Below are 26,508 nucleotides of genomic sequence, written 5' to 3'. Positions count from 1 at the left end.
ATTAAAAACTCTGTTTTCTTTATGGAAAATGAATGGCAAGATCTTAAAAGCTGATACTGTATGAGTAGGAGGATGTGTTAATTTAATTTAATTTGAAAAAAACAGTGAAAAGTGAATAACTGTAGTAAAATACATTATGTAAAATAATAAAAATGATTTATGTTAAATATAAAGATGAATTGAAACATATTGAATATACATTTCATTTAATATATTCAATAAGTTAGTATATTAAGTGTATATTTAATACTATATCTCATATCAAAATGATGCATCAAAATGATTGATTTATCTTATGTTACTGTACTCATTCACTTCAAGATAATTCGAAATCGATTATAATCTTTTAATATAAGATGAAATTAAATCCCAAAATACAGATTTTGAAAAGTCAAAATACTTTATTTCTTTAGCCTGTCATGCATAAAAGTACTTTTTATTGGGAAATGTGTGAAAATGTGTTATGAGGATATGGCAGCATTCAAGCCTCATGACGTACATCTCTCTGGTTCTCTCTCTCTCTTTCTGAGTCTCTGTACACGAAGAGAAGATTAATCCACACCAGAGTGATGAATGTGTCTGATGAGCCATGGAGCAGCAAGCCACAGATCAGGTCTCATTACAGCTGCTCTCCACCAGAGACCCAACACCCCTCACTGGGAAACAGCTTCAAGAAAAAGATCGATGGATCGCGTAAACCTTACAATCATCCATCACAAAACAAAACCTTGTCTGCTTTTGTTGCTATGGTTCATCTTTCAAAAACATATCTGTACTTCCTGTGGTCTTTGTGTGCTGTGAATGTGTGTTAAACAGAACACGACTCTGTGGGCAAGTGCACTGAATGAATGGGCCGACAAGGGTACTGTTTGTTGTACGACTCCAAAGGACACAAAAGGAGGGACGGAGACACCAAAATGTAACTGGAAGTGAGAGACAGAAGATCGCCTCTATTGATATGTACTAAAAACAAAAACTTTTTGATTAAAACTCTCAATATATAAAGGTAAATTGTGCACTGTATATACACATACCCACATCGTGATCTAAAGAATCTTTAAAGTGACAATTTGTCAAAAGTTACTCAACCTAACCTATAGGCAACTCTCTGCCAAGTCACCGGGCCTGGTGTCGTCCTGAAGCATATGTTCCAGCAAACCATCCATTCCCTATAGTGGATTGCATTTCACCAAAGCAGAATCATGAAGTGCTGCTCTGGTTGTTTGTCTCAATTGTAGCACACGACGAGCAACCCAAAACCCACTGTGCAACCGAGAGCAACATTTCTTTCTCTCTCTTTGATCCTCCTTTAAAGTCTCTTTGTGAATGCATTGTGGGATAGCTCAACCCCAGACTCTTTCATAAAGGAAGAAAAGATGAAAACAAAGTGCAACGAGAGCCAATTAAATGTGACATAACACAAGAGAATTTAAACTCAATCACTGCTTCTCTTTACACTGCCTCAGAGTGTGTTTTGGAGACTTAGGGGCACAGTAAAAAATCTCACAAATTCTGTTGTGCCAAGAGATCTATTTCTCTGTGGAAACTAGAACAAATCAGTCTGCGCTTCAACATCAGTTACAAAATGTGGGCAGACTGATAAAGGGAGCTGAAATGAGCTGTGACTGATTGTGTGTGCGTCTGTGTCCATAACCTCATAATCTCAGATAAATGCCGTCCAGCTGGCTTGTGGAAACTCTCCTCTTTAAACAAGGCTTCATTCTTCATGACCTGCATGCTTCTTCTGAATTTATCAGAGTCGATTTGGGCACATCAGGTCTGTAGTGGAAGGTCAAAGTGGAAATAGTTTTTAAGAAATATTTGGCCCAATATTTGAATTATTTATTCTCTGTAACATAGGCATAATTTAATAATTAACCTTTTTAAAAAGTAAAAAACAATAATGTATGTGTATATATTTACAGTACAACTAGAATTACTATAAAAATGCTATAAAATATATATATTTTTTACATTTTATATATATATATATTGTTTTTATTAAGGTACTGCTATTAAGTTTTTTATTTTAAAATTCGATTTACTTTTTTTTTTTAAAGATTTATTTTTATTTAATGTAGCCTAATATTATGTTATGCCATTCAAAATAATATTTTTTTCTGGAATGTAGTGGAGTCAAAAGTAAACTGAAATCAAACAAATAACGCCAAGCTCCAAAATGACAAAAAGTTAAAAAAAATATCATAAAAGTGACCCACACGACCCATGCAGTATATTCCAAGCCTTAAAGGGGTAGTTGATTATGATTTCACTTTTCTAACTTGAGTTAGTGTGAAATGTTGCTGTTTGATCATAAACAACATCTGCAAAGTTACAACGCTCTAAGTTCAAAGCAAAGGAAGATATTTGCTTTTAAAGAAAAGGACTACAACAAACGGCTGGTTTGTTTTCTCCCACATTCCTCCCAGGGTAGTGACATCATTAACCCTAAAATGTACATAAACCCCGTCCCCTGAACACACAGTCCATGTTGAGAAGAGGAAAAGTTGTTGTAGTCGAGCACATTTGTGAGTCAGCTCAAACTTTAGCATCCGTCTTTTCACATGCAATAGAAAGTCACTCTGTGTGCATCTCACAACAGTTCCTATATGAGTGATTTATATATTACCATGACAGAATATGCTAATTGAAGATAGTTAACTCGACATCAGCAACAAATTCATCAACTAACCTTTCAGAGACGTCCTGTTGCATTACATGTTGTCACTTCTTCTTGAGTCTCTCCACCTTTGTCTGACTCCATTTTAACATTAAAGGCAGAACAGTTTCTGTCATTTTAGTGTGTCTGCGTGAGGTAATTGCAGCTGCTAACACACACAAGCTCTTGAAACCCCGCCCTCTGTGCAGCTCATTTGCATTTAAAGGGCCAGGCACAAAACGGTGCGTTTTTGCAAACCCTCAAAAAGTGACAACTTTAACATGCTATTTAAAAATTAGGCTGTCCGTTAAACGCGTTATTAACGGCGTTAACGCAAACCCATGTTAACGGCGTCAATTTTTTTATCGCGAGATTAACGCCTAGCAAACTTTGTAGTTTTTTTCACATGATTTTGCAGCAACTAGTAACGTTATTAAAACTACAACGCCACACCGGATCTAGATAGACCAGAAACAAAACAACAGCACGCCACACACACTTGTTTGGGCTTGCGAGCCGCCAAAGAGTGGACGAGAAGCGCAGAGCCGAGCCGCGTCTAGGACAACTCATATCGCACATCGGACGCGCGCTTTCTCAGTTTATGGCCAGCAATAAAAACGCAGAATGGCGCCGCCGGTGTGTGTGCACTCATAGAGAATAATTTATTCGGATTTTAAATACGCGGCGCTGCGCTGCGCTTCTCGTCCGGTGTGCGACCCCCTTTAACGTTACGTTTTGACTGGATGAAGAATTAGCGCGAGACGCCGAAATGGATGCCAATAAGATTCTGAATGGAAAGTTTACTTTTAAAAAGTTGGCAAATGGGTTAGTTGACAAGACCAAAGTGATCTCTGTGTTTTGTCGTTGTGAACTGAGCTATCATCGCAGGCAGCACGTCCAGTCTGAAATACCACTTGATGGCCAAGCACACACACACACACACACACACACACACACACACACACACACACACACACACACACACAGCTGATGCGATCTCAGCACACTCGTCACTATCAGTAACGTTACCTCGTCAGTATTTCTGTCACCCTTTTATTGATGGACAGTGTTACATTGTGTGAGAGATTATTTTCTCCAAGTGAGAATGTTAGTGTGGAATTGAACAGATATGCCAATCTTGTTTTCAATAAAAAACATTTGCACAAAGCAAGCCGATCCACTTTTCCATGTTGATAAGAGCATTAAAATGAGAAAAAATAATGGGACAAAAAGAAATCAAGACATTTAGAATAGATAAAAATTTGCGATTAATCGCGAGTTAACTATGACATTAATGCGATTAATCGCGATTAAATATTTTAATCGTTTGACAGCCCTAATAAAAATATCTATGGGGTATTTTGTGCTAAAACTTCACACACACACACACACACACTCTGGGGACATCAGAGATTTATTTTACATCTTGTGAAAAGGGCATTATACCACCCCTTTAATTCAAATGACATTTTTGCGAAACAGGCTGAAATTAAAGTCGTTCCCTCCACCGTTAGTTCTCAAATCAAATTAGGTGTCAATGATGTAGGTGTGACATTCAGTGAATACAAACTTTACATTTTGGTCTTTTTCCTAGACAAAGCTATCATTTAAATTCAAAAGACTTGCAATCCAGTGCATAAGTCGATTAGACCACTTTTATAATACTTTATAAATAACCATGCCTTTATGTTGTATGGAAAGCTTGGACAGTCATTTGTTACATTTCGCAAATGCATATGCAGGATCAAAAACCTCCTTGTGAGCTGAATTGTGTAATCATGTCCTTTGGGTCAGCTGTTCTCAGCAAAAAAAAAAAAAAAACTCCCTGCTCACACTCTCTCTCTCTCTCTCTCTCTCTCTCTCTCTATATTACAGTGGTGAAAATATCACAGGCACTGAAACTTCAGCAAATCAAAGCAACAAAGAAAGAAAGCATAAAAGCCTTGGCCTAAGGGATGATTCAGTATCCAGTGCTGCAGTCAGGGAGACAGAATGAATAACACATCCTCTCCCTATTCTTTTCACAACACAATGAGCGAGATCAAATCACAACCACAAACAACAGAAAAAAACGCCCCATTAGTTTATCTCACTCATCTGAACGTGCCAGTGAACATGTCAGCTGTCTGCTCCCCAACTGAGTGCTTTTCCTAAATGATTTCTTGGTGCAGTCATGCACTCGCGTATGTCCACAGCGCACTCTCAGCTCAACACCTCCTGACTCAGTGACGCACAAATGAAGAGAATGAAATGGCTCTCGCGGGTGATTTCGAACTGACTCACATTTGCATAATTTCTTCTTCAATGCATTTATGCTGTCATGAAGTGATTAGTTTGTTTTCAAAATACTTTCTGTGGGATTTGACTTGTGCTTTTCGTGCTGTATTTGACTTTCCCGTGTAACAGTCTGTCCCTAAAGAGTCACTCTTGCTGCCCTATCTGGTGACAAGCCAAGAGAAACACAGTCCCACAGGACACACATGATAAGGCTTTCCCTTGCTCTTCTACCCCAACACTCACACATCAGGCAAACATGATTAACTGTGACAAGTGAATGTTGTTTTACTGCACTGCCATTTTTTGAGTGTAAACAAGTGAAAAATGCACTTACAGATATTCAACATACAATACATAAAACAAATCTTAATATAATATGTCAGAGATTTGTCATTGATTATTTCTGCTTGACATTTATGAGTGAGTCACAAAATCACTTAGGCTATTCAAACGATTCATTTAAAATACTGATTCATTCAGGAACGCAATAAGCCTTTAACAGTTAATCTTTTGTTCTTTTAAAAACACTGATTCTCGCATGAGGAAATATATATTCCACTGTTGTGTGCTGCTCAGAGACGTGTGGCGGTTAATAATGTTGCTTTGTGTGGATTTTTTGTTGGTGGAGCAAAAATAATGTAACTGGCAACATTGTGTCTAAGATGAGATATTGATTAAATATACACAACCATTCAAAAGTTTTATTCAGCAAGGATGCATTAAATTGACCAGAAGAGAGTGACAGTGGTACATTATTGTTTTTCAAATAAATATTCTTTTGTCTTTTCTATTCAACAAAGATGCCCGCAAAAAAATATCATGGTTTCAACTAAAATTATTAGCAGCACTGATTTTTTAACTGTGATATTAATTATAAGAAATGTTTCTTGAGAACCATTTTAGCATTTAAGAAGGATTTCTGAAGGATTTCTGTGGTTGATTTCAAAATCAACCACAAACTTCTGAATGTATATAGTGTATTGCATTTAATAATTTCATCATAGATTATTCAAACACAATAATCATGTCAACCTTTACTCAAAAAAAAAAAAATCAAACGCATTTCAACCTCAGTTTAACACTGCTTTCCCAAAGTTATATGTCTTAAGAAGGAAACTGAACCCATGCAAGGGCATTGGGGCCTCATAGACAACGAATCTCTACATCCATCTCCCTGGCCTTTTACACAGAGAAATCAACGTCACTTGAAAGCTTCTCTCCCCTCATCTGATGGTGAGGAGGATTTCTAAAAATATCCCCCGTGAACACGTCCCCAGTGTAAACGCCACTCTTTAACACCGCTGCCTTAGTAGGTCGTTCTTAAGATTGTCAGTACAGTACATTGCGCTCTCACTGTAACTCTAACCTCCCTGACACAATTCCCTTTGTCCTTGCAATCTGCTCATCTATCTGAGACTGAGATAGTAAGCCTCTCCCTTTCATTTTGTATGGCTCGCTCATAAACCCAGAGCCTTCCGGTAAGAGATGTTATAGGAAACTTTGCATGGCGCACTTTAAATTCAAAATAGGATGAGTGTATGACATCATAGGTGTTAAAGAGCTCTCACCAGGCGGCTAATATCTTCTCCCACGGTCCCACCAATCAGCACGCCAATACTAAACAGGTGAATTGTGCTAGGACTCATTAGCACAGAACACCATCTGCTTTTCTAGCTTCCTGCAATTCCTGTTCTGGGAACAAGCAAGCTCTAAACCCCCCACTGCTGGGACAAAGTGACGGACAAAGGCCGAGTCATCACAGAAACATGCTACTTTACATGTGATGTAGAGGAAAAACAAGCCGGTGATGTTTTTAGTTTTAATCACAAGCGAAAAGAACATTATGTGTAATTAGTGTTAGGACCCTTCTGCTACAGATGATAACTCGATAGCTTGTTTTGTTCCACTCAGTGGGGCACTATGTGGCAAGAGGACAGTACATTCGATCATGGCAGTAATTGCATGAGTGCTGCTGGTAGTAACTCATGCTGTCATAATAGAAAGGAAGCGGCACCTAATGCACTATAAAACCACATATAGAACCATGTTTTGAAGACACTTCCCAGCAATCTCCGCTGAGGTCTTTAATGTTGACACGCAAGTTGAATGAACAAACGATATGACAACAGCTCCAAATGCGTGTGTTCAAGGTATTTCATTGAAAAACACTGGTGTCTAAAGCACAAACATTGTTTAACTTTAATAATACCTGTCTATATTGTTTGAATGGCCAGCATTCTGGGGGACTGGGGAGGTTTTTATTTCTTTACTGTAAAAAATCTGTGATTTTTAATGAAAAATAAATGGAGCAATTCCAAGATGGCAGCTGTGGTTGCTAAAAAATATATAGCTTTGTGTGAGGAAAAAAAAACTTGTTTCACAGACAGGGTTTAGTTTAAGCCAGGATTAGGCCTTAGTTCAATTAGGGAATTTAAGTAGCTTTTAAAAATATATCTTGGAAAAAAACATTACTGGTGTGCATCTTGAGACAAAATAATGGTTGACATATTTTAAGATATGTCAGTTCAAGATGCTTTCCGTTAAAACAGCTCAAACATGCATTTTAGTCTGGGACTAGACTTAAAACCGGGGCAGAAAGTTGTTATTGACAGTGCTCACATTCAAATTTCATTAATGCAGTGAATATGCATATTCAAACTTGGCATGTTTGCAGTTGCAGTTACAAGATGCATAAATCATATGGCTATATAGGCTATGACTTGGAATATAGCATGCAAGTAATTCGGGCTATTATTAAAATGTTTTTTGTAATTATGGAGCTTGACAACTCCTGGTCACCATTGACTTTCATTGTATTTAAAGAGTAGTGTAAACATTCTGCTAAACATCTTTTGTGTTCCACTAAAGAATGAATTTGAAATTCACAGAATCCCTTAAAGTGCTTCAGCTAAGCAACAGATCAATCTAAATGAATCAATCCTGTTCGGACACATCTTTAATGTGCACTCTTTGTTCAGCTACATTCATTTCATCTGCTTTTTTCTACATGATTTGCTAAATTTGTTCTCCGCTTGAATCGCCAAATGTCCTCTGCCTGGCCAAAGTGAGCAGACTCACTATATGAGCATGCTAAAAATAGCAAATGAATTCATATCTTCTCGTCGTGCATGAATAAGCAAAATATGTGTGTTGTGTGTGAGTGTGTTTGACCTAAGGGCAAATTGCCCTTGCCAATACTGAAAAAGTCACCGGTCTAAAATATAAAAATGCAATAAAAAGGAACATGTACTTTTTCTATCTGGTTAGATGAGAGTGGCTGTTCATAAACGTTTAAAGATAATCAACAATTAAATTAGTTCATTTCTTCTATAAAACAGTTCTGCAAAAAAATTATGTCATCGTCCAGCTCAGTTCTCACTCAGATCAATAAAATTGTTGAATATTAAGGATTCAACAATATTAAATTTGTGAAAAATAGGGTTAGGGTTATTTTTCACATATCTTACATTGTTGCAGCAACTCTCTTCTCAGTCTGTCAGTAAAGCTCTGGTCTCTATAAAGCCCCTCCTTCTGAAAATGTGTAATGTGCTCTGATTGGTCGGCTAAACCAGTGTGTTGTGATTGTCAGCATGTTTCGGACATAGACAGTATATAAACTGGACACAGCGACCCCATAGGTTTCAACGGAGAAAAGTGAAGTCAATTAGAAGCACTCACTTCCTGATGACTGAGCGTAGTACGCAGGCTCAACCTGAGCTTGATGACGTAGATGTGACGTGAGCAACCTGTCTGACAGTTGTCAGTCTTCTAGCTGTGCCGAGAGAAATCTGAATCATTCCCTTCCGAATCTCGCAGAGACGGAGAGCGTGAGTATTAGCTGTCCATGAGCTAGCAGCAGGATCAACTTAATGACTCTCTATGGGCTTCTCCCTTGACTTTATCGGACTTTATGTCTCCACGTCCCCCCGATTGCTTGCGAGCTTCTCCGCATGTCTATACGGTAATTTCTCGACTGTGCGACAGAGAGTCGAGTGGTTGACGCTATCATTAGCCTATTTTTACAAAAACTGCTTCTACGGGGCCATAACGTAAGATACAAGGTAATTGAGCCTTTTATACATTGTCGTGTTTCTTTCGAAATAAATAATGGACAAATGGAGTCTTTAAACGCCTCAGATGTAAAGTTATTCGCTGTCAAAGTGACGCCAAAATGAATGAGAGTCAATGGAATGCTAACAGCAGGCGATGGCTTGAAAGCCAATGGCGGCCCCCGGGGAAGCTTCGGTTTCCGGCCGATGGATTACCCCCTTGGGTTTTGGAAATGTCACACTTTGAACAGTTTCAACACACTTTGCATACTCTCTTAAGTACTTATTTTGAATAAGTAATTACTTCACAACCACTTAAAAAGTGCGTTCTATATAGTATGAATGTGTGTTGGATGAATGTAATCTGGACGTACGACATTCGCCATGTCATTATTATGTGACCTACCAGCTTCAGTAATGTTGCTTCACTGCCATTCACAAATCCTCTCCCGTGGCCTCATGGGATAGTAAAGTGTACATCATATGCACACTTCAGAAACTCGCCAGAAGTAGGTCATCTGGACTCTTTTTGCTGACTCTTTTATGAATACTGTGAATTCAGACATACTTCTTTTGTCACATACTGTTTTTCACCTAGTAGTATGCAATTTCAGATGCAGTGTGTAAAGCAACTCAACCAGGCCTCATATGCATGTATTGGGCAGTAATTCTTTAAATGAGGAATATTGTGATATGTATGTTCCCGGAAGAAAACTCAAGAGGCAATTGAGGCATTTCAGGGAGTTCAGAAACAGTGCTTACTGATATGGAGAATCCTGTAACTCCCTTTGGAGTGGACTTTGTTCTTAGTAACTTTGAAGACCTTTTTCATGCTCAAACAGCAACATTAAAGAAACACTAAAGAAAGTGGAAAATAAAAAAGCATATAAGGACCCCTTTATTATTCCAGTTCTGTCCTGACTATTCTTTAGAAATGCATTTTATTCCCAGAACAGTAAGTTATCAAATTGACTTGTGACCTACATAATGAGCTGTTTCTTTCTGTGCCGTGTGACAGAGATAAAGCCCTGTAACAGGGCTTCCTGTGCAGCACGGTCACTGTCAACTGCCATTTCATTAACCCAGCACGTTTCTGAACAGCTCAATTAATCTCTCATGTACACAAGCTTGCATCCTCACGCACAAAAGCACACTTGTGTCACTAATATGCAAACACTCACCCCTACTTCCCCTGCTGAAACAAACTCACACAACTGCACTCACATTCTCTCCTATCTCAGCCCCTGGATCCTGTGTACTTTATTTTGTTTCACTTGGAGTTATTTGTGTCTCACTAAAGGATGCTTCAGAGTCTTTCCTGGAGGCTGATAACTTACGGTTCTCTCTCGCTCCCTCACATAGCACAGAATGAAAAATGATACTCCCCTCTGTTTTTTTACTTTCCAGGACAAGAGGACAATTACTCTATTAGGACAAAATGTGCACGCAACCAGATATGTAGTTTTAACAGGGTTTGCATGAAGGCACTAATGCACTAATGGGCCTTGTGCTCTGCCAAAAATGTAAAAGAGTGAATTAAGATGTCCTTTACAGCAAAACAAAGGGTCTGGTATCAAATGTCCTGAATGCATTTAAAACCACAAGAGCCCTCTGTGCATGAGCGAAACTGGGTGAAAAGGAGTTTTTCTTAAGCAGGGAGCACACTGTACGATTTATAATAGTCTTTTACGACTGTACGAGCATGTTCCCCGGTATAAGCCAAGTGTCACATTCTTAGTTTCATTATCATGGACTTTTAGTTTGTTTTCTCCAGTTTCCTGTCTTTGAAGTTTTTGAACACTTGCCATCGAGCCACCTGCAATCCCTGCTGGACCCTAGAGAGTTACATCACTATCGCACTGTGAATAGATGGATCCCCATTCACAGTGGGTGAAGCAGAGGATGACAGCAGCCTCGTCCAGCCACACCTTGCAGAAGTCTCGCAGCCAGACCCTGACCTCAGCCCACCATCACCCAGCACCACAGAGACGCCGCCTGAGCCCCCCGCAGACAGAGAGCATCTCCCTTCCAGGAGTGAGCCTCCTATGACGACAGCGCCAACCATCACCCTGGAGCCGATGCCCCAAAGGGAGTCTGACCAGGGGTGTGACCCGGCAACCATCGTACCAGTAGGAGTCTTGGTGGAGCTTGAGACTGAGGACTGTTTAATAGACTGGGACTCGGAGGTACTGGTTCCCACCCTTCCCCACCCTGAATCGTCTGTACTATCATCATCTGTGCCTTCATCACCGCTGGTTAAGCCCAGCATAATGACTGTATTTTCACCCTGTATAGACAGCGAATTATCGTCTTTGATCCTGCCCAACCACTACAGATCTCTGCCAGTCCCTGAGCCCTGCCTCAGTTGGTTTCTTACACTCCTTCACCTTCCCCCGTGACGCCTTGCGGCTCCACCTCCGGTGGCTGTTCCCTGCACTCCGCCACGGCTCCGTCGACCTGTCCACGCCGACTTGGCTCCTCCCACCCTTGGCTCCACCTGAGATCCTCTACATTTCGGCTCCACCAGGCTCCCTCGTCCCTCCGGCTTTACCTTGGTCTGCCATCACCATGTCTGCGCTGCGGACTTATGATCCATTCGAGGAGCTCCGGCTCTCCACCCCTTTGGCTCCAGCGGGCTCCGCCCTCCCTCCGGCTCCACCTGGGTCCTCTGTCGCACCGGCTCCGCCTCGGTCCTCGATATTCTGGTTACACCTCGAATGCTCGTCACCGCACTCAGGCCCATCAGCTCTCCGTCTGCAGCCTGGGATCCCCTAACATCGCCTCTGTCTCCGTCAGCCGTCCCGCGGATGTTGTCTGCCATGTCAACATCTTGGCTCCTACCTCCATCGACTCCGCCGTGGGCTGTCGTCATAACTGCGCTCTGGGTCTGCAACATCTGGCCACTCCTCCTGTCACCACCTTGGATGCTCCCACCATCTGCTCCTCCGTGGGTTTTCTGCCATTCTATCTGCCTTTTATTACCAGCCCTTTGCCTACTCCTCGTCCTCCAAAGCCACCACCCTCCCCCCCTCCATCTCCTGTTTGTCTCTGTTTTGGTTACGGCGCGAGGTCACGACTTCTGGTCTTAGTTTCATTATCATGGACTTTTAGTTTTTTTTTTTTTTACAGTTTCCTTTCTTCCTTCGTTCAATTTTCACTCTTTAGTTGTCATGGTAACAGATATGATTAGTTTTCAGTTCAGCTGTGAGTCATTAATTACCCTTGTTTGCCTTGTTATTTTTGTTTGGATTTAAATTGGCCAATGCTTAAGAGTCTATGATTGAATCATTTTTGCATTTGCAGTGATTATTGTGTTTCTGGCAACAGTTCTTCTAACTTAATTGATGAGTGTGTAGCTTTTAATTTCTTAAACAACCATCTAGGAAGACAGATCATGGCCATATTCCAGGATGACAATGTCAAGATTCATCAGGCTCAAATTGTCAATACAACATCTTGACCAAAAATGCATGCACCACTTGATGGAAAAACATCACAATATTTTGTTCCATCAAGAGGTGCATACATTTTTTTTTTATCAAGATCTTGTATTGACAAAGTCTACTCCAGCACCAAAGACTTTTCAATGAATATAAGGTTTGGACTCAAGGGGTGACAATTCATTTGAAAATTATTAATGCTCCCTCCCAACCATTTTGTGATCATTTGAGCCTGATGAATCTGGAAAATGGCCATGATACGTTTTCAAATATGGTTGTTTAAGAAATGAAAAGCTATACACTCCATCAGTTAGAAGAACTGTTATAAAAGGCATGAAACATAATACTCACTGCAATAATGATCCAAAAATGAAGACAATGTGTGTGGAGCGAATACTGTTTTTTTGTTGTCTCGGTATTTGCATCATCAGGTTCGGCACTCCTGTTGGTTTTTGATTTGATGGTCGTCAAAGGAGAAGTCACACTGCAGTACTGTGCCACAAATATTGTTCTGACACTGTCAGAATTTCATCGGAAGTAAAATTTGATTGCTACAGACATTAAATCGGCTGTCAGCGAACGTCAAACTAGCGATCCAAAGACTTCCGATTTTGGCCTAGAATCAGAGGAATCTTTTAGGATTGTCAACATTGGTCTCAGACAACTAAAAGTGTCCTTTTTATAAAAAATTGAGCAGTACACTGAAAATGATTTGGTGTAAGATTTACAACTTTACAGAAATTCCAAGTAAATTTCACAAAAAAATTACAAAGAAACGACAATTAAGTGAAATTTTGAAGTAGGACTGAAATAGTATTTTCTTGTAAAACATACTCTTGTTCTTTACATACTACTACATTCGTTTTATTTACTTAATTCATTAAAATTAAAAAGATTTTATAAAGTGCATATCTATTGTTTCATCATTTAAACCATGACGTAACCTAATCTGTTATCACATATTTGCAAAAGGTTTGAGAACGGCACTGAAATACACTTGCTTTTCTCACAACCCTCTTCTCCCTTCCTCCAACTCCCTCAGCAGTGCTCATATTTCATTATATTATCACAATGATGACGTCAGTGTTATTAGGCCCTTGTGCTCAGTTTCTTAAATCACATGCAGCAGATTCCAGTCTAACCACAGTGTAGGGCTGATCCCTGGGATTAAAGAGTCAGAAATGGAGACAGAGGTGTTTTAGTCAGTTGACTAATGATGACAGTGAGATTGGGGTTGTGGACAGCTGCTGGCTGGGTCCAAATACTTCCTCATGTTTTGCTTTAGCTTAAAGAGGCTTGTGGGTTTCGATTTCTCCAGACTGGGATCATTTGACCATGTGGGGATCTCCACACTGAGCAGGGTGGAGCTGGATTCTGGCTCGGTTACATTGTTGCGGCAGCAGACCGCTGTCACTCTGTAATGAGATCTGCGTCACAGGCTTACGCTTTTAATGGATTTACTGCATTGTTTGTAGTCTATTCATCACGCATTATTTTAGTTTCTTATTTCTCCAGTTCCTTCTAAGAAAATGTATCATGAATACACTCAAGTAAACAACCTTAAACGTTTGTTTAGGTGAATATTAACAAGTTAATTACAAGTCTGGGTCATACTTACTTAAATTAATACATTTACTCAGAAAGGGTGCAATAGCTTGCACAAAAATCCTGAAAAACATGCATCATCCTTTTCACAAAAATATCAAACACCACAACTGCTTTCAATAAGAAATGTTACTTGAGCACCAATTCTGCATATTAGAATGATTTCTGAAGACTTGGGTAATGATGCTGAAAATTCAGCTTTGCCATCACAGGAATAAATTACATGTTAAAATATAAAACAATTATTTTTAATTATAATACATTATCACAATATTACACAATTTACTATATTTTTGATCAAATAAATGCAGTCTCGGTGCCCATAAGAGAAATCTTTAATAAACATTAAAGGATAATTCCGGTATTTAACACCTTGAGTCTATAAGTTTGTTTTGGATGAACAAGAGTGGTGGACAACATTTTTTTGACAATGGTTCCTCTCTCGAGTTTTTGACTATATTGGCGCTTTTCCACTGCATGGTACAGTACGGTTCGGTACGGCACGGCACGCTTTGGCGCTTTTCCACTGCATGGTACGGTACGGCTCGGTTCGGTACGGCTCACTTATGGCGCATTTCCACTGCATGGTACGGTACGGTACGGCTCGCTTCGGCTCGCTTTAAATGGTACCACCTCTGTTGAGGTTCCAAGCGTACCGTACCGATACTAAATGTGACGTGAAAACACTGCAGATCACTGATTGGTCAGACAGAATCGTCACTTCAGCGTCATTGTATTTGCGACACGAGACACTAAATCCGCTAGATTTAAATAGCCAGACAACAGCCAACGCAGTAGCACCTGTTTTTAGAGTATTTACTTGACAAATAAAAGTAAAAAACAAACAAACAAGAAATGGCTGAATCGTGGTCAGTGGACGAGGTGCAGACGTTCCTCTCGTTGGTTGCCGAGGAGCAGAAGTAGCACAGCTCTTAGCCGCACACGGCTACCACCGGACCTACAACAACGATCAGTCCCACCCACTTTGAAGCGGTACTAACTGCAGTGGAAAAGCAACCGAGCTAAAGCGAACCGAACCGTGCCGTACCGAGTCAAGTCGTACCACGCAGTGGAAAAGCAAAGCGAGCCGAACCGTTCCGCGCTGAATCGAACCGTACCGAGCCGAACCGAGCCGTACCATGCAGTGGAAGAGCGCCATAATAGAATTGGCCATGGACCCATTTAACATTGGAGTCAATGGGCATGTCCGAAAATGTCATTAAAACAGCCAATAATGTTCGTTTACAAAACTGTTAAACTCACCGAGTGGTTAGTGGTGTTCGTTGATGATTATAAACCATATATCGTCGCAATATATGATTCCAATCCGTTTATTTTGCTATAGTGGAACTATTTTTTCAGACACTTCACAACCGTGTAACTTCCGCTCAATATTTGAATCTGAAGCGTTAGCACACTCCCGACCACTTGATGGCGATAACCGATGTTTATGTCTCGCGCGACACTCACGGTCACAAATCGAGCGGGTCCTCCATAATCCACTTTTCATAATCTATGTTACAAGTAACAATTAATGAAGGTTTTGTTTGTTTATTTCGCTTACTCTCCCGGAGCAGTTGCTCTGCTCGCTAGCCTTATGAGAAACGGAAGCGAGCAAAAAGACTACATCGACCAAATGTAAACAGCCCCCTTTCCGTTTCCGGTAGCGCATTTATATTAACGAGCACTCAGTCCTTCAACAGAATTCAATGGGATTTTACAAAATGACGAATAAAACACGACAGAAACTGTATTTCGCAACACTTTTTGTTTCTGGAACATCAACTAACATCACTAATCACTCGGTGAGTTGCATAGTTTTGAAAACTAATGTTAAAGGTTGTTTTAATGACATTTTCGGACATGCCCGTTGACTCCAATGTTAAATGGGTCCATGGCCAATTCTTTTACAGTCAAAAACTCGAGAGAGGAACCATTGTAAAAAAAATGTTGTCCACCACTCTTGTTCATCCAAAACAAACTACAATATAGACTCAAGGTGTTAAATACCGGAATTATCCTTTAAGAAAAATCTTACCGACCCCAAACTTTTGAATGTTATTGAATTATTATTCTTAGAATATATGACATTTTAGACAATATATGAACTATGTACTATAAGTGAGATTCACCTTATGGTATAATCATTTGCCTACATGGAATTATGTAACCAATGTGATGACATTCATCAATGCAAGATATCACAATGCAAAACGAATGATTCCAAAGTCCTGACACATTTATTATTCCTGCATTAGTTCCCATGCACTGCACACTCACATGAATATCAATTCAATCACCCCACGTGTTTGCACTTAGTTTTACACATAATTTAACCCTTCTCTGACATGATAGGAAAATCAAGAATGGAGCCTTTTAACTTCTTTTTGTCTGTGCCTTAATGCAATCACCATTCAGAGACCCTATGTTGGGCGTCCTATTGATCAGGGAAGGCAGGAATTGAGTTTGGCGCAAATCAGTGAGCAAGACCAACAAAGCATGAACCGAAGGGCCACATTAGTGTAGGATGGCTCCTCTGTCTGCCAGGTGAAAAGAGTTTACAAAGGCTGAAGTGAAGTGCTGAAGCACTTTACTAGAGACTGAGTGAGCGGGAGTGCTTTTAAGAGCCTTGAATGAGGGGTCATTAGCGCCTGAATGACTTGCAGGTTCCTATAGCCGCTGCGTTAAGGAAGATGGCATGCTTTAGTGCAGACATGAGCAAACACAGCACAGGGTATGGCTCTTTTAGCCTGTTGACTATCAGATTAGAACAGACCTCAACCACCACAATCTAATAGCGGCTGCTCTCAGCCTCTTGGCTGTTTGATGCATGCCACGAGCATGTGCGATGCTTGGTAAAATCATTACTGCTATCAAATTAGAGCGTAGATTCTTCTCTATTAAGATTTGCAGTCAGTTATGTGTGCTGATCACAAGATCAGCAATAAGGAAAAGAATGAGTCAATTAATTATTAAAATTAACAAGCCTCCAGAGACAATTAAAACAACGTTTGTGCCATGCAAAGGCACCTACACATCTTAACCAACAGCCTAGGAACAAACTCAAACATTTGTGCACTGAATTTAAAGACTGACTATAGTATTTATGTGTTGGTGTGTGGTTTAGGTTCACATGAAAAGCACCCCAGGGGAGTGTGTGGCCTCTTTTAAATGCCAGATGTGTCATTCCTAGTCTGACAGTGTCATATTGATAACAAGGACGTGCTCCAAGGCCCGCGCTCGATGACGACATGTGAAGAAAAGCAGTGCTGAGGTCAGTGCCAGTGCAGATGAAATTGCGTGCCCAAATAAACAAGCATCTCCGTATCAACACGAGTGTATCATTATGAGAGATCTGCTAATCAAAATATGGCATTTCCAGTCTTTGGCACACCGCATCACTGATTTCATATTAGCAACAACTGTCAAATACAAACTGATAGTGTCATAGTTATCATATTATCATCTTACAGAAATGACTCAACGTTCTAAACCTTCAGTAAGTTCAGAGACCAAGTAATTATTAATGATAAAATAGCACCATCTAGTGGCACATATTCAATTATAAAATATAAATATTATAAGATGTTATGGAAGTGACAAACATTAAATAAATCATAATTTATTTAGTTAGGGATTAACATTATTAATTATTTAGCTATTAATAACTTATTAATACATAATGGTTAATGATGTTCATCTTTGTTTTAAAACAAAATGACAGGGACAATAGAAGTTCTATATACAATTTGCTCACTTTAAATGTATTATATATTGATTATATTGGCCTCCCTTGACTGAAGCCATAAAAGTTCATTGAAGTTCATTGAAAAGCACATCTAAGTGGGCTAAATTTCTTAATGTACACAAAGAAAGCTTTCAGCTTGCTTCCATTAAAGCCATTCTAATCCAAAAATTGCATTACGGATTAAATCATGCATAATGAATCCACAACGCATCACTCACAGTCATTATAGAGTTGCACAATAACAGTCACATTACATCATTATTTACAAAACATTATAAAAGTATAAAACTTAAAAGCTAAAAATATGACAAAAGTTGCACGTACACATGTTTGCATCAACTGTAAGATGCTAAATCATGAGCAGGAGCTAGCATGAGCTGCTTGTTGGTCAGATACTTGCGATCTATTCTTTTTCCAATCACAAGTCTGTTCATACAGGCATGATCTACATTTCCAGGCCTCCTCTATGTCCACTCCTTTGGGTTCCCTCTGGCCTGTCCAGTAGGCCAGATAACCCTGAAGCTCTGCCCGTAGTTGGGCTTCATTGAAAGGAGCGACTCTGGTCCCAATGGGTCCACTAGAGCCTTGGTGATAGTATTCAAGCTGAAGCAGGTCAATGCATGGAAGATCAGAACATGACACCGTTATTAGTAGGGCATCAACCAGTTCCTCAAAGGTAGTCACCTGAACCCCAATGCTTTTAGCATGGGCCTGCACTCCCGCTCCAAGCACTTGAGTTGAACGCAGTTTAAGGTGATTTAAAATATGGTCTTTCTTCACTTCCCCTCTCACCAGTCCATCAAATAGCAATTTATACAGGCCCACCTAAATAATAGATGGACAGTTTAAAAAACAGATGCAAAGATCCAATATATATATATATATGCAGTTAATGGTGCATTAGAGTGTGCATAAACAATATTTTTTGGTAATTGAAATTAGGCTGCAATTTAATAAAGAAACGTAGAAAATTAGAAATGTAGAAAATTAGAAACTGAAATAAATACATTTAAGCTAAAGTACTAAAATGACATACTAAAACTGAAATAAAAATAAATTAAAGCTTATAGAAATAATTTATAAAAAGACAAAATTGCATAACCAAAATGAATTAAACTTACTCTACTAAGAAATAATAATAAAAGATTACACCAAGCTACTTAAAGATTTCCTCTCTAGAATTTCATTATTTCATGAGGATTTTTTATTATTATTATGCTATTAGGACAGTTGTATCACCCTGACATTTTTTACTTTATAATTTTCAACACAAAACAAAAATCATGCTCTTTATAGAAAATAGAATTTGTATTCAGGTCATTGTAATGTTTTTTTTTTTGTGTGTTTTTTTCTAAATAAATTAATAGATGTCATAAATAAGCGTCACATCATTGACCCTCACTATATGCCCAAATGTATGTGGAAACACAATGAAGTCCAGGGAAAACAAGGCAGCTATGCACAAAAGCACAGTTCAATCATTAAAGGGATAGTTCACTTTAAAATTAAAATTCTGTCATCATTTACTCACCCTCAAGTTGTTTCAAACCTGTATTCATTTATTTCTTCTGCTGAACACAAAGGAAGATATTTTGAAGGATGTCAGTAACCAAACAGTAGACTGTACCCATTGACTTCCAAAGTATTTTTTTTTCCTACTATGGAAGTCAATGGGTACAGACTACTGTTTGGTTACCGACATCCTTCAAAATATCTTCCTTTGTGTTCAGCAGAAGAAATAAAATAATACAGGTTTGAAACAACTTGAGGGTGAGTAAATGATGACAGAATTTTAATTTTAAAGTGAACTATCCCTTTAACTGCTGTATCATGATGAGCTGTAATAAATAACTCCAACTCACCTGTAAGCAGTTAACTTTATCTTGTGCAGAACTAGGCATGGAGTTGTGTTTGCGTGTCTTAAGCTCATTTAGGACTAGCTCCCCCTTCTGGTTATACATCAGTTCATCAATGACCCCCATGAAAAAAACACCTTCCTGCACACCAAACACAGGGAACTCTCGCACACGCTCCCCTGAAATAAGATGTTTGAACATTAAATGTGTATACTTCATCTAAGTACCAAAACAATACCCACAATTATTTCTACACTGTCAACACACCTGCTTCTAACCGTGAAATCATGTGTGACATGTTGAGAAGTTTGATGGCTTCTGCATCCTCTCTAGTCCGGATATCTATAGGGACAACGTTCTGTATCTCCAGTTCTGGAGATGAAAGGTATGGATGGAATTACTGAATATGCATGATACATTATGTTGCACTATACACAAAGTATTGAAAGCCAATGCAGTTTGTTACATCACCTCTTGATAAGTGCATGTCTGCTCCGATTTGCACCTCAGTCCGTTGCAGGTCTTTTCTTTTGAGATATGGCTTCAAAAGACTGTAGACGGTCTTCATCTCACACCAAGACTGGTCACACAGGAGAGTCACACTCAGATGCCGCTTGAGGAAGCGTTGCATTGGGCTGAGGCTGTTATCATGGAGGCTCTTTCTCTTTAAACCCCTCGCATCATCAGTTTTTACTGCTTCTTGCCACAAAGCCTCTTTGTTATGGCTGAAAAGTAGAAGAGCATTATGTTATTATGTGACAACAGCAAAGAAACAACATGTAGGAGAATGCCGTGGGTTGCATGTCGGCATTTTTTCTCTAAGCATCACACAAAAGACTTACTTGTACACTGATGAAGTGGACACCCTAGGGCTGTTAAAGTCCACTGAGTGTTCACAATCAGTTTCTATACTGAGAGGACGCTGGGGATCTAAAAAGACAGAGAGACAAAATACTGTTTACGTGTATAAAACCTAACAACATAAAAGCTGTATCTCATTTTTCTTTTAGTGGAAAGAAACAGATTATTTTAGTGGAAAGAAACAGATTATACAAACAAATGAACAGAAAGAAAAAAACGCATGACAATCACAACAAATTACCAAAATTACACAATATTTGGGGGCTCCCAATAGACATTGAAAATTACATGATATTTTACCGATGCTTTGTTCCTCGCAAGGGATGTTGAGAAATTCTGAGTCGCTAATGTCATCCCAGTCATCGAGCAGTTGTTGTGATCCAGAAGCATCCATCTGATAACGAAAATAAAGTAACTCTCAGCTCATTCTAATCTTTAAACCAATATTGCAGGAACAGCGATAAAATAAGCACGCCATTAGTTCTTATATTTGTTGTAGATTTTTAGTAGTTTGGATTAGTTGCATGCGACATAGTAGTAGGAAGTATCCCAAGTTAACATCCCGCCCCGTCAACGTCAACAAATGTAACGTTATTCGATTGGCTACTGCTCCATGTAGCCCCACCCGTTTGTTAGTGTAACAGTTCCTACTAATTCTGAAACGCCACGATATTTAAAAAAAATACACATTTTAACATATTAAATGAAAAAAACCCATTATATAATCATATGTATTTACACTTCCAATAGGAAATACTGGATGGCGGATGGTTGCCATGAAGAATCGTTTATTTAGCGTAAACAGTGAGCCACAGAAAGGAATGGCGTTTTTGACGTCCCGTACAGTTGTAGTTGTTCCCACCATTTGAATAAAAACAAAAAATGGCAAACTGATATTCCAAATATACGACCAAAGTTATAAAGAAAACAATTTATCAAGAAACATAACGTGGATCATTACATGTCAGGTCAGAACATCTCATTCACATTTTAATGATAACGTTACAGGTGGGTAGGAAAGACGGTGTAGTGTAACTTAGCCACTAGTTTTACACTAATTTAACATAGCCTACATAATTATCTAAATCACAGGTCTTATGAAGTTGTAAGAGTTAAAAACTATAAAATATCAATTATTCTAAAATAACTCTGGACATGATTGTTACCTTCACAGTTATCACAAGAGGATTAACGTTAACCCTTCAATGGAAAACAACACTTGAATTACCTATGGACCAGAGCCAAAAGTCTAAAACAACACCTGGGACCATGAAAAAGCTGAAGAACAGTCCTGGAGATCATACATGCTCACAGAAGACCAGAAAAAGGGCCAAAAAAGGGAGTCGACAACACAAAAATGTAATGGTATCCAAAGCCAGGCCCAACCAACCTAAAAAGACATCCATGAGCCAGTCCCAGGAGAGTCTGAGATGGGTGGGAGAGCTGGCCGACCCTGTGGAGGAAGAAGAGAGGATTGAGATTTATAAAGCCAACAGAAGGAAGCGCTATTTGGACTCAAGAACACTCAAGAACATTTAATCAAGAGCTTGCCCTGCATTGACAGCCAGTAAAGTAGGCCTACTGTAGTTCTTGTAAACTTCAAAAAGAAATGCATATTTTATACATAATGCTATACATTTCAAAATAGCTGCATTCATATTGTTTAGGAATAAAATCCTTTTAAAGTGATATTTTACCCCAAAAAACTAACATTTTGTCCTCATTTACTCACCCTCAAGTTGTTCTAAAATCTAAACCTTTTTTTCTTATCTTGACCACAAAAGAAGATATTTTGAAGAGTGTTGGCAACCACAGTTCACGGCACCCATTGACTTCCATAGTATTTTTTTCCAACAATGGGTCAATGGGTGCCGTCAACTGTCAATTTGAGGGTGAGCAAATAATAACAATATTTTCCCCAATATTATCCCTTTAAAATATGACCGCTAATACTTACTTTCACCTCTAGGGGGCTCTCGAGTACAACAAATGAGAAGATCACTAGTTGTACTATTAACTTTGTATTTGAAGCAGGGTCTTGTTTTCTAGCATGATGCAAACATTAAGGAAAATGAACATTACATTACAATAAAAACCAACATGTCACTTTAAATAATGAATTTATTTTATTTTAGGAGTTAATATCCATCGTAACCTAAACATTAAAATCAGAGTTAAAAGAATTAAAAGAATTGTACACAGCACAAATACAGATTTATAAAGCCAGCCCATTTGTGTCACTCACTCAATCAATGACTGTGCACAGAATAAAAAGGAAATTAAAACAAGAACAAGAAATAAATAGAGAATAAAAACATTTTTAAACTGAAGTGCTGTTATTTACATTATAATTTATTTCAAACGCTAGTCTTCATATACCTCAGTCTGCAGTATCAAGCACGATTGAGCTAATGTCTAATGTGACCCCACTTGTAATTTTTCCTTCATAAGTAACAATACAGGGAACAACTTACTAAAACCAAGCCGAGCTGTGGAAGTTAGCTAGCCTTTACATAAAGAAAATATGGTTAACGACTTAAGGCGAGACACGGCAGGCAAAAACATCGTTTTTTTTTCACTGGTCAATTTTGAGATTTTAGGCTATTTGTCTTCAATAACATGTCTTCTTTCAGACTTGTGGTGAAAAAAAGTCCAAAATACACATTTAGGTCTTTATTTCACTACACTTTGTCTATTTGCGTCTATAGATTTCTCTGAAATTCAACAAAAGTTGGCGTTCTAAATCAACGCGCTGCTCCGCGATCTCTGTGTTCTTCCTTTAATCACGCACATGTCTGGAAAACTCTCTCTCTGCTGTACAATGCTGTCGGGTCCAAATATGGTCATTTCCTTTTAATCAGCAACCAATCGTAAAAGTAAAATGGGCATTTAACCCTAAAAGCGAAATCTCATTGGCTGATGTCAATTTCTGACAACGTGATTGGTTCAGATGCATCACGTGACGCGCTCTGACACTTAGATGTGTGTTTTTGACTGTTTTTCTGCTCAGTTAAAGGCCATAAATGCTGTGTTTATAAGTTTTGATGTGATTTAGGTGGTTTGTATTGTTGTTGCTAATTATTTGATAAGATATTGTGTCAGTAAATAGTTGTTTCTACTAAAAAAGTATGATTTTTTACATTACAAATCTTTAAATGCCTTTTTCTCAAAATGTTTTTTTTGTCATCCTCCAGTAGAAACATCTCAGCCTTTGTAGCACCTATGTACACCAAATTTTCCAGTTATACACTTAGCAGTATTCTGAAGATATGTTCAGAGGGATTTGTTAATAAATCATTCCTGGCCTGATTTATGGGACATTTTAATCCCAAAAATATGGCGAAAATCGATTTTTTAAGGCTATGGACAGTATATTTTGATTTCCTAGGTAATGAAAGCATATATCCTGAAATCCCTCTGAACATCTTTTTTCATCTTGTGTGTAAACAAAATGAAAAAATAATTTTGCACCTGGCTTTATTATATGTTCAGATATATCTACCGAAAATATATGCAAAAGTGTGCATATTTAATGAGATAATACCTAATTTGCATAATTAAACATACAAATTTCAAAAACTTGTAATACATTTTTTTTATGAACTTGTGTAAGTAATCAACTGAGGAAGTGTCATGGTGATATCTATTATTTTTAAATTGTACCCTATTCACCTGTAGTGTCTCGCCTTAAGTGTGGCTACAGTAGTAAAAATATGCAGGTTAGTTGATCTGATGGATTTAATGTTTCAGGCCAGATGCCTTGTGCAAAGACTCTCTAAAATACCATGTTTTTTTTTGTTTTGTTTGTTTTTTCCCCAGAAAACCTTTTTAAGGCCCTAATAGCCTATGTTAATTTTTCCCTTCTAGATCTCAGTGAAATGTGAATCACGTGAAACATATGGTGTGTGGAAGCTCTAACTTTGTAACCCAGCCTAAAATGTTGTTATTCTATTACACAATTATTGGTGTGGAAAATCAGTTTTCACTCTAGTACATCCCATATTTCTCTATGGTCAACTGTGTGTCCTAGTTGAACATCAAATCTAACCTTTCAAACCAGTGATGGTCCAATATCAGAAGATCTTAAACTTTAATCTCACCATTAAATAAATCAACCACATTTCTACATACAATTAAACCCATTGGTGTACACTAGCACTAAACACTGATGGAGAAAACCATCCAAACCTTCATATGCTGCTTCTAACCAAACCTTAAAAACGACAGGTTAAAAACACAGTTGCCTTCCGTCCTCCAGCCTTGAACTCACTAACTGCATTTCTGTCTTGGGAACCCCTTTCCAACTGGCAACAATTTCAGTCAGAGTTTCCTTTTTTTCCCCCTCTTGGGACTCAATGAATGCAGGCGGTGGTTTATAATTGGTACATATGGGCGTAATGTCAGGCACATATGCCAGTGTGTCTTTCAAAGACCAGCCTTGGAATCAGAAGCCTGCAGCTCAACAGCAGAGAAGAAGCGCTTGGTCAACTTGTGCCCGTCATAATTGAGCTGGGTGGTGTAGAAGGTCCGGGTGTGTTTGGGGTACACTATGGTGGTGCTCTGGTAGCGCTGCACACGCTGACGGGGCAGGAACTCCAGCTGGGTCTTATAATGTCTCCAGGTGCTCTGAGGCAGGGCCAAAACTGTCTGGCTGCACATCTCCAGACCTAAACCCTTGGGCTGCAGGGTCACGTCCTGGATGAAGTGCCGATCTGAATCATAACGCACCGACGATGTGTATCTGTAAAAACACATGTAACAAGTTAGTGCTGCATATGATTTGCACCTGCCCAGAGCAAATGGCCCAAATCCCCAAAATCATGCGATGGGGTTACAGTAAGAAAGAAAGAAAAGAAAGGAAAAAAAAATTCACCTTATTTCTTTTAGTGGCAGAGGATCAAGTTCAATTCCTTCTCCATAGGACAATGCATGCAATTGGCGATTATTAGGAACCTGTATAAAAATAATCAATATTTTTTCAATATTAGCCTACTTTGGGTCAGGTAGGCTAAATAATACATGCATACATAGGCTACTGTAGCCTACATAAATAATTAACAATCTATCTAATTTAATAAGTAGCCTAACTTCGGTAAATATACATTTCTATAGGCTATTTATATAAATCACATCACACATAAAAAAAAGCATGTTTGTAAATCGAAATGAAGCTGAAATATAAATTTTAGATAAAAACTTAACCATTAGTTCTACTTTTTGTACTATGTCTTGGCTTAGCATGAAGGAATCATACCACAGCTGTCCCTCTGCTCTCGTCTTCAGTAACCGGGCTTCCAGCCCCGGTGCCCTGCAATAACCAGACGCTCGGGCTCGGGCTCGGAGGCAGACCGGAGTCAGGACTGTCCAGCGGCCGGTCAGCTTTAAAATTCATATCCAGCGGATCGTCGTCAGACACATTCCGCAAGTTCAGTCTTCCCACCATTGCTTTTTAAAGTTGCTCAACACTTGCGGGTAAGTTCCACAAGCTCTCCTAACAATGCAATTAAATCGAATTATGTGCACAATTGTTTTTCTCTGTAGATCTTGCGGGCAACCCGGTCTAAAAGAGATCCGAGCGGTTCGTATAAAGTAAACCAGATGTGCGATGCCGTGGACGATCGTCGATAATCCGTTTCGTGGCTCTGGCTCACCGCTCCCGTTTCCTCCGAGACTTTGAAACGCAGATCTGAAGAAGCTGCAAATGTGTTTGTTGTCGCCAAGTTTAAATGGGTTTATAAAAACTGAGAGCAAAATGGAAAGTTCCCTGACTTCGCTCCTGAGCGCATTCAGTCAGGGGGTCATCGCCGGGGAAGGGAACGCAAGTTTGCCCGCTTGTCAGCCTGCCTGCATTCAAAATTGTCCACACTCAAAGAAGTTCATTGTTTTACAAGCGCCAGCAAGAGAGGAGACGCCTTCAAAACTGCCTCCCACTGATGATTGGAGTGACAATTAGAGAGTCAGGAGGAGGCCCTTATTGCTTTTAACAGAGGCCAGCAACTTCACATCAAGCTTA

The 26,508-nt window shown here is 39.1% G+C and overlaps 2 protein-coding genes across 3 annotated transcripts; both read right to left on the bottom strand.

The window, feature by feature from the left end:
* Positions 1-16,249: 16,249 nt before the first annotated feature.
* exo5 (exonuclease 5) lies at positions 16,250-21,118 on the bottom strand. Its single transcript, XM_079608951.1, has 6 exons — positions 20,796-21,118; positions 20,477-20,564; positions 20,106-20,359; positions 19,902-20,006; positions 19,641-19,813; positions 16,250-18,603 (listed from the first exon to the last, which is right to left on the bottom strand). The coding sequence occupies exons 1-6, from the start codon at positions 20,887-20,889 to the stop codon at positions 18,133-18,135; spliced, it is 1,185 nt and encodes a 394-aa protein (XP_079465077.1). The 5' UTR covers positions 20,890-21,118; the 3' UTR covers positions 16,250-18,132.
* A 3,190-nt stretch (positions 21,119-24,308) lies between these two features.
* Positions 24,309-26,449, bottom strand: rflnb (refilin B; the record flags this gene model as incomplete). 2 transcript variants are annotated; one of them, XM_079609346.1, is made up of 4 exons in its annotated part: positions 26,316-26,352; positions 25,750-26,268; positions 25,369-25,448; positions 24,921-25,236 (listed from the first exon to the last, which is right to left on the bottom strand). In XM_079609346.1, exons 2-4 carry the CDS (start codon positions 25,936-25,938, stop codon positions 24,921-24,923), a joined length of 585 nt encoding a protein of 194 aa, XP_079465472.1. In that variant the 5' UTR covers positions 25,939-26,268; positions 26,316-26,352. The 2 variants fall into 2 exon arrangements, with proteins under 2 accessions (XP_079465471.1, XP_079465472.1); XM_079609345.1 differs by having other exon boundaries at positions 24,309-25,236; positions 25,750-26,449.
* Positions 26,450-26,508: the final 59 nt, after the last annotated feature.

Source organism: Phoxinus phoxinus (genome assembly GCF_949152265.1).
Source record: "Phoxinus phoxinus genome assembly, chromosome: 4".
Lineage (NCBI taxonomy): Eukaryota > Metazoa > Chordata > Actinopteri > Cypriniformes > Leuciscidae > Phoxinus > Phoxinus phoxinus.
This window is presented reverse-complemented; position numbering and strand designations above follow the sequence as displayed.

Coding starts and splice junctions, on each gene's coding strand:
- exo5 (XM_079608951.1), bottom strand. CDS start 20,889: ATGGATGCTTCTGGATCACAACAACTGCTCGATGACTGGGATGACATT. Junction 19,814..19,901: donor GATTTCACGGTTAGAAGCAG/GTGTGTTGACAG, acceptor ATCTTATTTCAG/GGGAGCGTGTGCGAGAGTTC. Junction 18,604..19,640: donor ATAAAGTTAACTGCTTACAG/GTGAGTTGGAGT, acceptor TCTATTATTTAG/GTGGGCCTGTATAAATTGCT.